We start from the raw sequence: 15,433 nt of genomic DNA on the forward strand, positions 1-15,433 counted from the left end.
TTCTTCATACACTTTTGTAAGAATTGCTTATCATGTATTTTTTGTTGTTAGAATATGCAATCGATTACCGTAACGTGCTGTTTGAGATATGTTAAACGCAATAAGTTGAACAAATAGTATTATAGTGCTGTGAAATAGGAATTATTTTTGGTAATTGAACAGTTAAAATCATCATGTTTGTTTGATTCTAGTTTGAATTCCTCATTCTGTACTAATATTGAGGAAAACATATATGAAGCAGACATTTTACTTTCGGTATAATCGTTTATATAATTTTACTGGGATTTAAGAGATGTAAGGATCAATTGAAATGTTCGGTGATTAAGTGATATATAATTTTCATCATATCTGGAAGTGAAGTTGAAATGCAACATACACATTTTTCTTTTCTTTCAGGAAAAATAAATCCTGCTTAAGAAGAGTGCAAAAACAATCAGCTGGTTATAGTACACAATGAGTATTCATATAGTAGCTAAATGTACCCGAAGTATACTCGATGTTCAAAAGCCATAATTCGATTGAAAACAAAACAAGTTCGGGTTACAAATCAAAACCGAGAGAAACAAGGGAAGTGCAACAAAAAACAAGCGCCAACACACATAAAACCGAACCATTCGATAAAAACTGCCATATTCCTGACAGTAGTCGACACTTCGTAGTTGATATGAGTATTTATTAAAGTGTCATTTGTGTTATTGCAAAAGTGTGAATTTTTTGAAATACTTAGGATTTTTTTCTTTTATCTTAGGCATAAATTACCTTAGCTATATTAGGCACATTTTTATGATTTTGGGTCCTCAATGCTCTTCAACTTTGCACTTGTAAGTTTCTTAGTAACTAATTTGATCTAAGCGTCACTGATTACTGTTATGCAGTCAAAACGCGCATCTGGTGTATCAAATTATAAGCCTGGTACCTTTGATAACTATGGATACAAGACATTTTAAGAAAACAATAATGGGTTGAACCTAGTTTAATGGTTTGCCAATCATCATTTATGACAATGTTAAAAATATCACTAAAACACTAAGTGACAGAAATACAACAAAAACACATGCAAGAACATTTATCATAGAAAAACGAACAAACAAATAATAAAATAGTCGACACAAGGTGCAAAACGCAGGACAACAGCAATAATGTTCCATCAACGGCAAACACAACAGGATATGAAAAACAGTTACATGCAATCTCGAACTTTGATATTATCGTACAATATTAGTCCAAACAATGTTCTTGAAAATTATGGTATGGAAAGGCAATTTGAAAATTATTTGGAATACAAACGACAAATAATAAAATAGTCGACACAAGGTGCAAAACGCAGGACAACAGCAATAATGTTCCATCAACGGCAAACACAACAGGATATGAAAAACAGTTACATGCAATCTCGAACTTTGATATTATCGTACAATATTAGTCCAAACAATGTTCTTGAAAATTATGGTATGGAAAGGCAATTTGAAAATTATTTGGAATACAAACGATAAGACATCAATTAAAAGGCGACAAAACAGACAGAGGGATATGGAGTCCGTCTCAAACTCTGCAGAAATCGTCAGTACCCCGAAAGGATATGCATATAATTTCCATAATGCTAAGTATAGTATTTTATTCAAAGTGTCTGTCGATGTTCATAACATGTTAAAGAGAAATATTAAATCTACAATTCTCACATACACATATTATAATTATGTTGATTAGTCATCAGTTTCACTGTTTTGTACAACAACAATATATCTAAGCTCTGCTAATGTTGGGTTATTGTGACCTATAATTTAAAAAAGAAATAAATATTAATACCCTTTGAAAAAATACTGCATTACACCGATAGATATAAAAGCGTTGAATAAATATTTTTTAATTATATATCAAATATCAATTTTTAGCTTTATTCTTGATTTTCAATTCGTCAGCGGTTATGTTTTACAGCCTAATTCAGATTTTGTAAATAAATTCATTGCGCTTTGTCCCGCTCCGCTGTCAATGTCTAAGCGTCACTGGTGAGTCTTATGTAGACGAAACGCGAGTCTGGCTTAATTTCAATCCTGGTATCTATGATGAGTTTATTCCCGGTCTGATTTCCTTTTGACAACATATAAATCCGGTATATGGACCTCTTGCCTACTTATCTGTACTTAATACTTTCATATATACATTGGCATTCCCCAATAAATTTAACTTAAAATTCGGAAGGTGCCAACAGTCTACGTTATTTTGCTATTTTTTGTTTTTCGTCACAACAAGTCTTAGACGTTTGCTTTTCCCCCGGCATTTTCCCTGCGTACCTTGTCAATATAATGTCATAATCACATGGCAAAATTAAATAACAAAACACATCAAAAAAGAATGGACAAGAACTGTCATATTCCTGACTTGGTACAGGCATTTTCAACTGTAGGAAATAGTGGATTAAACCTGGTTTAATAGCGCTAACCCTCTCACTTTGATAACAGTCTCGTCAAATTCTGTTATATCTAAAATGATGCGTTAACTAAACAGACACAATACATAAAATAGTCAAAATATGTAAACCATAAAAATCATTAAAGACCATGCAGATGTTGAAATGACCCTATATACTATCGTCAATGTTCACAACAACCGACAAATGTCCTTATAATTATATTTAAAAACTTGCCTCTATTTTGGTAAAATTTGTCTAAAGCTTTGTGGATTTGGTGTCTATTGAATCCATCGGCAAGAAGTGCAGAAGCTGCTGCAGGGAAATCAATGCGTTGATCATTTAAAGTTGTGTTAGTGCCGACTTCTGAAAACAACAAATTTTCAATATGTAATGGTGGTTTCTCTTAGACCAATATCATAATTGTAAAACAGATTGCTATGAATTGCAAAACAAATTAAAAGACAGAGAGTAGTTTCAAGATTATTGTTTAACAACAGAAAGATGAATAACTGCTTATTCTGTCCTCTCCCCTATGCAGTAGGGACCATAAGGACATAGTATTACAGTTTGTAAAGTGATGTCTATCATATAATGGGGCTCGCGGGTTTAAATCCTTTTTTTTAAATACAGGATTTCGCTATTTTTTCAATAAATAAGCTTAATCCTATACTTAATGGAAAAATTAAATAAAAATTTGGGTCACCGTTTATTTCATCTCCCAATCTGCCGTTGAAAGAAGCATGCATTTTTTGTTAAGGTACTTTTTGTCTGTTTAGACTAATAGGAGAAAAAAAGGTAAAATCGAAATAAAAAAAAGAACTAAATTACAGGAATCGCTTAAATTTAACAACAGTTTAGTTTAAGTACAGTTTATTTGAAAAACAATATAAAAAAATATAGGTCACCGATGAGTGAAAAAAGTTACTCTAATTTTTATGCAAAAAAAAAATGTAATTTTTCACCAAAGGGAGATAATTTGGAGCTTTTTCAATCTATCAACATTTTAGAATTCATCTGGGGTCAAACGAATTTATTGTTTGGTTGATTGTTGTACTATATCATAAAGTAACAGCTAATAGTCTAATAAATAAAATTTGTAATGAAAAAACAAATGTTTCAATTTTTGCCAATTGTTTAGTACCCTCGAGCCTCCTTAACAACATATGTTATATATTATAAATAAATATCAAGTTAAAACTAATGCATAATCAACTTACGGCTAATGCCAACGTCTGGTTGTGCTTTATGTGGTGGTATTTTTTGTTGGTTCGATGATTGTGATCTACAGTCCAAAGCATCGACATTGCTAATTGTACTTCGATTCGAATGTTTCCGCCGTGAAAAATCCAAAACATGAAATTGTTCTCGGTTTGACCTGTTAGTTTTACTCATGTTTTCATTTCTTACACATACATTACTACTATTTGTTTTGTGTTTTGACTTTGCCTCTTTTGCGGGATGTTGTTGTCCCTGAACTTCACTTGAACCCAGCGGGGTTAAATTTTCTAAAATTGACAATTCCTTTGGAGCTAATACGTTTGAATCAATGTGTCTATGCGATGAAAGATGATTAGGTTCTTCCCTTTGTTCAATATTCGCATGAACAGAATTTTCTAAAGAAGTATTTCCCGCGTGTATGTCAACACTATTATCTCGATTTCGTCTGCCATTAATTGTTAAGTCACTGTTGCTTGACTGATAATCCAAGACCGAAACTTCTGTCATAAGATGAGAGCTGCGTACCATTATATGTGCAGGTGAAGTATTTAATGACAGTTGTTGTTCTGTAGATATAGAGGATCCGGTTCTATTTGGTCTGACTCTTGAACTGATATTTCCATTTCCATTGTTATTTTCGCAACTACAGTTCGCTGTATCTATAACGTCATGATATAAATTTAGAACGCTGTTTGGAAGTGATATTATTGCGTTAAGGGTTGATAGAAGTGGTACATCTCGTCTCTGATTTAGGATATCGTAATGGCTAATTGGAACAGCATATACAGTTATGACTTGATTTATGTTCAAGTTAAAGAAGTTTGTGCCATATAACTGCCTAATTTGGATCCTGATTTGCAATTCATAGACCTCTTTGTCATCAGACAATACTGATTTTTTCATTTCAATTGTATTATCTACAACAACAAAAATCAGTTCTTATTCGTATGATCAAGAACAGTTATGATTGTTGTAAAGCATTTTTTTACTTTGATATATTTAAGAATGTTGCTATTCATGACGTTCGCTGAATTCATATAAACACTGGAAATTCTAAACAGATACTATCATACATGTATATCTTAATTAAACTCTAGTTTATGTTTCACAGACCAGAAGAGATTCAAGTTCAATCCACCATTTTCTACATTAGAAAATGCCTGTACCAAGTCAGGAATATGACAGTTGTTATCCATTCGTTTGATGTGTTTGGACTTTTGATTTTGCCTTTTGATTTTGGATTTCCCTTTTTGAATTTTCCTCGGAGTTCAGTATTTTTGTGTTTTTACTTTTTAAGTATTACACAATACAAATTTGAATTAATATATATCGTATGAGAATAGCAAACTAGAATATGGGAAACTCTATGGTTCCTAGCTATTTTATATAGATGTTTTATGGTCTTTAATCTGGTAATTGAGTCTTTAATCCTGTAAATGATTTTTATAGTACATAATGTTTAAAGTTTTGAATACCCCAATTCTTGATGAATGATAAAGTTCATGTCCTTGAACGATATTTACATAAATCATCGATAAATGCAAGGAATTTAATATAATGAGATGCATTGAGAAACTTGTTCATATGCAAATCATTTTTTTAATATTATATTTGTTATCATTCCTTCCCAATTTAGAGAGAAGCTGAGAAGTTTTGAGACGATCTACTTTTTGTGACAATTTAAGCAAGATTGATCGATTTATTACAAGGATACAAAATTGTATAAAGTAATATAAAGATTTAAATGTACATCCATACCTATTATTTGAGCTTAATGTAAATATAATGACGTATGTCGAAGCCATTCAAACAGAAGTCGGTGCGGTGACACACTACTTACACGTTTTTACAAAAAGTTCGTTTTTGATAACAAAGTTTAATAAGTTACGCTTGCAAAGAAACAACTATGTTTGGCGTGAATCAATCCTGGTATCTGTGATGAATGTATTAACCCCTTCAACCACAAGAAGGACATTTTCCTTATCCGAAACAACGTCTTTCTACCATTTTCTACACAGGCAAATGAATGTATAATATCATGAATATTACAGTTATTCTTCATTCCTTGATGTGTTTGAGCTTTTGATTTTGCCATTTCATGAAGGACTTTCCGTTTTGAATTTTCCTATGAGGATTTTTCTTATTTACATTTTGATATTGTTATTCTAATGAAAAGTATTTGTCATTTATACACAGCGAACGTACTGAAACCTATAGTTTTTCAGTTAATTTATAGTTTGTTGGGTTTTATCATATTCATATTTTATAACATCGTAACTCTTTTATTATGCGGACAAAGACTGGTAGATACTCTGATAAATGGACACACAAAAACCTACCAGAATAAAGAAGCAATCATTCATTGGCCAGTTGTTGCTTTATGAACAGCATCACAATAGACGACAACATTTTCAAAACTGAAACTGAAACCAAAGTTTCTCATATGTAAATTCTAATCTGAAATCAATCAGTCTATTCATTTATGCTTGTAAAAGAGGACTTTACCTACATAACTCATTTGACGAACTAAAACTTATAAAATCATAAGCGATATTGCATCTATTGTACTACTAATACATTGTTTATGAAGAATAGTGAACTGAAAATGAAGACTAATTTTGCAATGAACACGAATTTATATTTTGCTTGTTTTATCTAATCGGACTTTTGCCATTACCCATAAACCCTATTAAAAAAGAAAGGAGGTAAAGACATATGATAATATATGAAATTCTGCCAAAAGTTTTATTGCTGTTGTCAATGTTTCAATGTGTAATTTAATATTTTAAAATAAGTTGATTCATGCTTTTATAATCATCAAGCCCGGCATAATATTTAACTCAGATCAACCCCGATATAAAAATATACTTACATTATATGTTTTTCCTTACAAAATATATATTAAATCCTTATGTTAATAAACTTGATACGATATATTTTTTACTCTGTATTCCACACACTAATTAAAATAACATAAAACATGGTATACATCTAGTGTCATTGATAAAAGGATAAGTTTCCGGGTCGATTAATGGGACCATTTCCCTTAAAAATCTAAAACTGTATTTATAATGAGTAGTTTTTCTATGAACGAATGTTATTGTCGGTAGTTATATATATAGGAATGTTTATTGTTCTTTAGATGTCTAGACACTAGCTGGTCAATTTTGAATTTGTGACCCATATACCGGTATATTTCACGGAAATCCTTGTTTAACAAATAATTTGTGGTATATCAATTTAGATAAAGATATTTTATATGATGAGTCATGATTGCAAGGTTAAACTACCCTTACGTATGTTGTTTAGATCAAATAAGAGTTAAGGTTTAACGAGGTCAGTTATAATTATTATAAGCTTCCTGGTCGACCATTTGGAATATAATACGAATATATTGTCTTAAGCAGTAAATGCATAGTATAGTAGACTACGAAGCATAATGATAAATGTGCTTCTATGAACTTATCATCAATAAAACATACAGAAAATATTACATAAGCCAATGCTTAATAGGTTCCTGATTATTTTCGAATGTTTGTTCTTAGCAGTTATCTGTTTTAAGCAAATGCCTAAGTAAAAAACAAGAAGGATAAACAAAATTATAGGTGCTAGTATGAGATATCAGAATAAAATGTATACCATATTATTGAGTATACTCAAAAATATATTTGTAAAAAATGTAAACACATCGAAGTCAAACTCCAACATAGCCATTGGAACAGACAAGAAGCAGCAAAATTTCAGTTAATTGAAAAGTACATACAGAAAAACAAAACTGTCAGGTGAATGTCAGCCCCCACTAAATAGTTCACTGTTCACTTTTTACCCTGAACCACATTATGGTTTATAACTTTCTTTGTTTTTAAATGTGTTTCTGACTATAAATATACTCACTAAGTTATGTACTATAATATACACTGAATCAGTTCAAAATTGCCACACTCTTGATATGTCTAGTAAAACCTATCAAGCAAAACGATTATTTTCTTTATTACATGAGTAAATAGCACACGGAACAAAACCTGTACCCTGATTGTTGTGTCATGATATAATTCTCGCAACGAACAGCCACGAAATGGAACTTGGCAAAGTGTCAAGTTCATTTATTAATATAGTAAAAACATAATATCTCTCTCTATATAATTGGACTTTATCAGAAAGAAGCGCGTTTTTTTGTCAGCTACAATATTTTTCAAGAACTATTATTTTTATAAACATATGATTGATACAAAGATAAATGATATAATTATTGCACGTGATCTAAAAAAGAACAAACGAGAGGAAAACGTGATTAAATCGAATAATTATTAAACACCCGCCTACCTGTTTCCGTTATAATATTACCTCTTGAATGGACTGGTAAAAAATATTATTTGAATTTAAGGATGTTTGCTCCTCTACTTTTTCAATTTTCGCCAGATTTTCGGAATCCTCAGGTATTATCCATGTATTGCCATTAACAGAATTTGTCCACTAACCCCTACTTTTCTTTTTATAATTTCATTACATAAAGTTCAAACAGTCATATTTCAAAATCTTATAAAATCCCATAGTTTTTAAACAAAAAAGGTGCCAATGTTAAATGTATGAAAAATCTAGAGTGAATTATTTCCCGCCAAATTTTCTTTGACTTATAGCTTGAAAACAAGTACACGGACCCTCCATTTTTTTCTGCTTTTATTATTTCTGTATTTATATACTATCAATTCATAACAGTCTTTTTAAAAGCTTGTTATTTTTGAACAGAGTAGCGAACATCCTTAAGCACGATTACAAAAAAATGCAATGCATATTAGTCATGTTAGACATGTTTATGCAGATAATGTTGCAATTATCACCCCCTGAAACTAAGGTCTCCTGTGGTCAGAAGTCTGATAAAATGTTTACTGTTTTGTGAAAACAAAACAATGGAATATTCAACAGACGAAACAAAAAGGGTTTGAAAATTAATATTTGTATCAGAAATCTTTCTACGTCAGTTATAATTGAGAGTGAAAAACATGACAATCGCTTTCACTGAATCCGTTGGTTAATAACGTTGTAATTTGTCAGTTATTGCTGATTTCTCCTTCTCAGATGTTCGATATTTCTGTTTAGTATACCCAGCTCCAGATATAGCACCCGACGTGTTGCTCATTTAAGTACAAACACGATTCAAGTATTCGAAGAAAAAAAGACAGCGTTAACGACAATTCATACATAACCGTCGTTGAAACAGATGTTCTGTAACGGTCAACTTAATCTTTAGGGCGTTAGTAAAATTTCAGAATGAAAGATTTCACGGTAATCATTAGTCTTTGTTAATTTTATAACCTCATTGTGAGCAGCATCCTTTCTGAGATATCTGCTCTTGAACATTGTACATGTTGTACCAACACGGAGATATATTATACTTCATATTCAGGTAAATCTGAAATGAAACGTTGTTACAAAGACATGGACGTTTTACAATTTGGAAGCTGAAATCATCGCTTATGTCGCATAGTGTTGTTATCAACCGACACTCATTGTTAATGTCTAAATATGAATGATAGTTTTTCAACAGACTGTCGGCATCCCAATGGGAACAAACAGTGCCCCTCTACTTGCCGGATTGTTTATTATGAGGCTGACTTCATGCAGGAACTTCTTAGGAAGAAAGATAAGAAGTTAGCAACATCCTTTAACTATACTTTCCGCTATATAGATGACGTTCTGTCACTAAACAATTCAAAATTTGGTGACTATGCGGAACGCATCTATCCCATCGAATTGGAGATAAAGGATACTCCAGATACAGTTAAGTCGGCTTCATATATTGACTTACATCTAGAAATGGACAATGAGGGTCGGTTGAAAACAAAACTTTACAACAAAAGAGATGATTTCAGCTTTCCAATTGTCAACTTTCCATTTCTAAGTAGCAACATATTCCAGCAGCACCTGCATACGGGGTATATATCTCCCAATTGATACGATATTCCCTTGCTTGAATTTCCTATCATGACTTTCTTGATACAGGGTTACTGCTCACAAGGAAGCTATTAAACCAAGAGTTCAAAATAGTGACGTTGAAATCATCCCTTCGTAAATTTTACGGACGCGATCACGAGTTGGTTGACCGTTATGGAATAACCGTTTCACAAATGATATCGGATATGTTCCTTTCGTCGTAACTACAATCCCCTTCCCTTTCATGAATGTGACCTACCGAATTAAACTATTTACCGGATTTGAAATCAAATAAGCAACACGACGGGTGTCACATGTGGAGCAGGATCTACTTACCCTTCCGGAGCACCTGAGATCACCCCTAGTTTTTGGTTGGATTCGTGTTGTTTATTCTTTAGTTTTCTATGTTGTGTCATGTGTACTATTGTTTTTCTGTTTGTCTTTTTCATTTGTAGCCATGGCGTGGTCAGCTGGTTTTAGATTTATGAGTTTGACTGTCCCGTTGGTATCTTTTGTTCCTCGTTGATCAAAGGTACCAGGATTATAATTTAGTACGCCAGACGCGCGTTTCGTCTACATAAGACTCATCAGTGACGCTCATATCAAAATATTTATAAAGCCAAACAAGTACGAAGTTGAAGAGCATTGAGGATCCAAAAATCCCAAAATACGGCAAAGGTAATCTATTCATGGGATAAGAAAATCCTTAGTTTTTTTTAACGTGAAGTAAATGCCTAATTATAACTTCTTTTAATCATGAAAGCATGAAAACATGTTTTTCTTTTCATCTAACACATCCTCAGAGCTGTCAAAGAAATATTTTGTATACGAAGATTTCAAGAAAGCTACGAAGAAACGCGTATCATTTAACCATGTTAACACATAGAAAACAAAACAATAAAAAATAGGTGCAATATGTGATGAATACAAAACGGAAACGGAAACAACATGACCTAAATGTAAGCAAGGTCACCGTACTGGATCAAACAATGCACAAAACCCTTTCCGTATTGTAAGTTACAAATGAACATTGAAGCATGTTAGACAATTCATGGTGTATGTAATAAAAGAATAATAAATAACACCTTATTCATTTTATTCAATACTTTTTTTGTTATTTATATGTTATCGTGATGTAAGATTTGTGCTGGATATTCGTATTTTAAAAAGTAGGTTTAACATACAAATAGCTAATCTGTATTAATATGATTCAAACAGAAGTCAGTGAGGTGTTATACGTGATATGGAAGAATTTACAACGACACAAAGAGACCATAGGCGGGATCTATAAGTACCTAACCACGTCATAGGTATATTCGTAGTCGTTAGCAGTATATTCCATAACAGTCAACCAAATCATAAGGAAGTTAGTAAAGTTTCAGAATGAATGATTTCATTTTAATCGTGTGCATTTCTGGATTTTATGGCCTCATTATGAGCAGCATTCCTCAATCGAGGAAATGCCTGCAATAGGATATCGTACCACATATATAGGAGATGCTTAAATGGCTATTAAAAAGTAAAATCACAAAAATACTGAACTTAGAGAAAAATCAATTCGGAAAGTCCATAATCACATGGCAAAATCAAATAACAATACGCATCAAAAACGAATGGACTAGACCTGTCATATTCCTGACTTGGTACAGGCATTTTCAAATGTAGAAAGTGGTGGATTCTTCTATAAGCTTCATTTATTAAAGAAAGGAATTCAAACATGACGTTTATCTTAAACATCAACAGGGCTTCCACAAGAATATTTTAAATTAGACAAGAAAGCTACGAATTTTTAGAAAAAAAAACAATATTAAAAGTAGGTGCAATATGTAATGAATACCCAACAGACACACAAGGACATAGATGTACTGTAAGCTAGGTCACCGTACGGGTTCCAACTATGTACAAAAACCATTCCGTATTTTAAGCTACACATTGACCTAACATTAAAATCATGCAAGTCAAATAATTGTGTATGCAATAAAAGAATAATAGATAACACGTTATTAAGTTTAGTCAGTACTTGAATATTTAGATATTATCGTAATTTAAGCTGAGTATTTGTATTTTAAAGTAGGTTTATTTATTCAAACAGCTAATCTCTATTGACATGATTCACACATAAGTCGGTGACATGATACAATGTAATCATGTGATCCGGAAGAATTTACAAAAAGGTTCTTGACAATCACCTTTACAACGACACAAAAAGACAATAGGTGGGATGTATAAGTACCAAGCCACGTCATAAGTATATACTCAAAATTAGACTAAACAGTAAAGGTTAAAATTTACAAGGACACACAAAGGGTTATTTAACACGTAATCAAGATGATAAACAAAGTTTGTACCTAGAATCTATACTTCAAGACCCTCATGTATCATTTGGGATACGGAATATTTATCAACTAGGTCTAAGTAACTTCCAGATACTTTATTTGGAAATAGAACGAGACGATCTTTGACATAAACCTTATTTTTCTTTTATTTGTTTTTCAATAGTCAGGATTAACACACATGTACCCCTACACTACCACCTGACAAGGGTATTAAGAGGTTACATATTATAGAAAATAATTCAGTATACAATTATTATCACTGACAAATTGATTTTTACAATTATAATACTTAAGGTTACATATAAGTTTTATTTGGTAATATTCTCTCGCTCTCTGACCTTCTCTCATACAATACAAATACTCTTTACTCATTTGTTATGCTACAATATGTATTTTGACTTACGTTTAAAAAAAAATATATATTTTAAAGACAAAAAAATCAAAAGCTCAAGGATAAATTTTTGCTCATAATAAATATATTTTTTTATTTTTTTTTAAATTACTCATTTATGTGTAATTATGACTAACAGATTCAGTAATAAACTTTCATCTTTGCAACCAAGAAACACATTCTCTTTGTAAAAAAAGAACAAAGTTTAAAGGTGAAAATGATAGGAATTTTACATCTTTTAGAAATCTCAATTAGCTTTTCGTTCTGTAGATGTAAAACCCTTTCATCCCCATACTTTGTGAGGTCTGCCAGTAACAACTGCTGCCAGCCACCAAGTGGATTTGACATCAGTCTTTTTTTCCAACTAATTTTTAAATAGATATTAAAGGAATGAAGATGTACCAAATTAAGCCCACTTTGTCAAATATCACCAATAAGTGTGTTACGCTTCATTCTGTCTGGTTTTCCATTCCAAATAAAATTATAAAATAGGGAAGTGAGCTCTGTTAACCTGGATTGTGATAGGTTTGGCAATGCAGTCATTAGGTGGACCAATTTTGAAAGAGCAAGAGATTTACTTAAACTTGGCTCATCAACTTTCTTAGACATTAATGACGTTTATATAGTCTGAGTAGCAATGTCTAGGACGAACAAATTTATGAGGTGTTATTTTCATTAGCTAACGCTTGTCTAAACCAATTTTTGTGGCTAATTGTCCCTGAAATATAGGCTCAAATGCAGTGTTTATGAACTAACAAGATTTGTATTATGCTATTTTGACAAAACTGCATTTTAGGTTAAAATGTATCAACAGGTTTCTTACGTCATAAGTAATATCACAAATTGATTCCATATACTAAATGTTCATACTGTTTATATACTTCACATTTTATCAATCATTAATAAATGCCTTCGACTTCATAAAGTATGATTGTTTTTCCCCAATGCACTGAGACTGATTAAATGATATTCTTTCATAAAAGTAACATAGTTTTGTAACACACATTATGCTCATCGCACAGTGCATTTTGTAAATAAAGATCTGTCAACCAAATTTTTAAATCCGGGTTTGTGGTTTTGGTTTTGACTCCTGTGTTAGAGGACATAAATTTTAATTCAGTTAATTAATTTAGTCTTTGATCTCTTGTTTTATAGAAATCAGTCACACGATTAATCACATCGAGTTGTGAGTCTCGTAACGGAGAGCATGCAGACATCATTTGTACAACCTAGGTGTCAGACCTACATCAAAAGACACGTTAAACCATGATACTGTTATAGTGACTCTTTGTACTATTAAAACTATAATAATTAAAGCGTGTGAAAAATACTATTGTTGCAAAAAAAAGGGAAAAGGTTTGGTACCATTAAAACGTTTGATCCCTCTTCAAATGTTTGTACCTGTCCTAAGTAAGCGATCGGATGTACAGTAGTTGTCGTTTGTTTATGTAATTTATACGTGTTTCTCGTTTCTCGTTTTTTATATAGATAAGACCGTTGGTTTACCCGTTGAATGGTTTTACACTAGTAGTTTTGGAGCCCTTTATAGCTTGTTGTTCTGTGTGAGCCAAGGCTCCGTGTTGATGGTCATCTATAGACCTATAATGGTCTACTTTTAAAAATTGTTATTTGAATGGAGAGTTGTCTCATTGGCACTCTCACCACATCTTCCTTTATCTATTATAAACAGAAAAAAAACAAGCCAATGATTTTCAACAGAATCTATTATGATATAGTATATGAGCGTGTTGTTACAACAACGTGAAAGACATTTGTCGCTAAAGATGTATTGTACATGGTTCTTTAAAAATAAATAATTGTATACTTACAATGCATGTAATTTCATACTTCACTTACAGCAACTGCATAACATACCACGATAAACGAAAAATGTAATCTACTTACGTTATTATACAACTTTGAAAATTTGAATGTTATTTGAGCTTGTTGGATAATTATCTGTAACATCTATTAATGGATAAAACTGCACAACATAGACTTACCATACACACCTACGTATACAATACCATTCATAAATAAAAATATTTCCGGTTTCGGTTAGGAGAACGCTATGATTTAAAATCCACAATTTACAAATTTACCTTTGTATTGTATCTTCTCCATGCTATCATCATAGTAAAATAAAAGTTATTTTGTTTTGCCACTAAAGTGTTCTGGTATATACATTGAAAATACTATATTCTAAGCACATCCTTAACGAATATTACTGTTGGTACTTTCAACCTATGCACTCTAATAATAACGAATCAATTTCAACATGTTTCAAACCAACCAAAATGCAACTGTTGTATACATGTTGGAAGGATAGATAGCTGTATAACTGGGTTCAATTCAACTTTTGTCTTACATAAGAAAATGCCTGCACCAAATCAGGACAGTTGTTACTCGTTTGATGAGTTTACGCTTTGACTTTCTGTTTTGAATTTTCCTCGTAGTTTTACTTTTTTATGTGTCTGCCAGTAGTTCAGTTGTTGCCGTTTGTTTATGTTTGTGATGTTTATTTTTCATAAATTATTTAATATGAATTCGGTAGTAAATTTGCTGATATGGTTGTTTTATGTGGGGTCCTGTTATAGCTGGTAATACGATACGTCTTTTTTCCTAATTGTTGAGGACCGTACAGATGCCGTTAATGACTTAAATCGCGTCATTTGAACTTTGGTAGATATTTATCCCATTTACAATCATACATCATATCCTTATTGGGGTAAATAGTCCGGTAAATATATCGATAAGCCACGGGAAAAACAAATTGTTTTAAAATCTGTACGGGTCCACAGTACGTTCACCGAAAATAGTACAGTGCATTGGTGTGTTTCGTCAACAAATATAGCGGGCAATTGATACATTTATGACGAAAGTATTGAACACGGTCTATTCAATAATCAAAAAAATATATCGGAACCAAATGTTTCCAGTCATACTTTAGAATAACCAATTATAGACACTATGTTATAATTTATGTGTTGCAGGACATATAAATCTTGGTAACTTTGATAACTTTTTAAAGAGTGGAGGTGGTAGTATATGTCCTATATTGATTTCGTCTGAAGTGTTTTAATTGAACTTCTTTCCAAACAATTATCCGACTTTTGTACTTTACGCATTTTGTTTTACTCAATTTTA

At 31.8% G+C, this 15,433-nt stretch overlaps 1 protein-coding gene across 1 annotated transcript; it reads right to left on the reverse strand.

Moving 5' to 3' along the window:
- Positions 1–1,703: 1,703 nt before the first annotated feature.
- On the reverse strand, positions 1,704–6,611 carry LOC134688109 (uncharacterized). Its single transcript, XM_063548579.1, has 4 exons — positions 6,501–6,611; positions 3,628–4,545; positions 2,645–2,773; positions 1,704–1,774 (listed from the first exon to the last, which is right to left on the reverse strand). The coding sequence occupies exons 2-4, from the start codon at positions 4,529–4,531 to the stop codon at positions 1,704–1,706; spliced, it is 1,104 nt and encodes a 367-aa protein (XP_063404649.1). The 5' UTR covers positions 4,532–4,545; positions 6,501–6,611.
- Positions 6,612–15,433: the final 8,822 nt, after the last annotated feature.

This window comes from Mytilus trossulus, chromosome 10 (genome assembly GCF_036588685.1).
Source record: "Mytilus trossulus isolate FHL-02 chromosome 10, PNRI_Mtr1.1.1.hap1, whole genome shotgun sequence".
Classification (NCBI taxonomy): Eukaryota; Metazoa; Mollusca; class Bivalvia; order Mytilida; family Mytilidae; genus Mytilus; species Mytilus trossulus.

What these genes read in the sequence shown, in the direction of transcription:
- LOC134688109 (XM_063548579.1), bottom strand. Translation starts at nt 4,531, where the DNA reads ATGAAAAAATCAGTATTGTCTGATGACAAAGAGGTCTATGAATTGCAA. An exon ending in ACCAGACGTTGGCATTAGCC is followed by an intron (nt 2,774 to 3,627) that starts GTAAGTTGATTA and finishes TGTTGTTTTCAG; the next exon opens with AAGTCGGCACTAACACAACT. An exon ending in CAAATTTTACCAAAATAGAG is followed by an intron (nt 1,775 to 2,644) that starts GCAAGTTTTTAA and finishes TTTAAATTATAG; the next exon opens with GTCACAATAACCCAACATTA.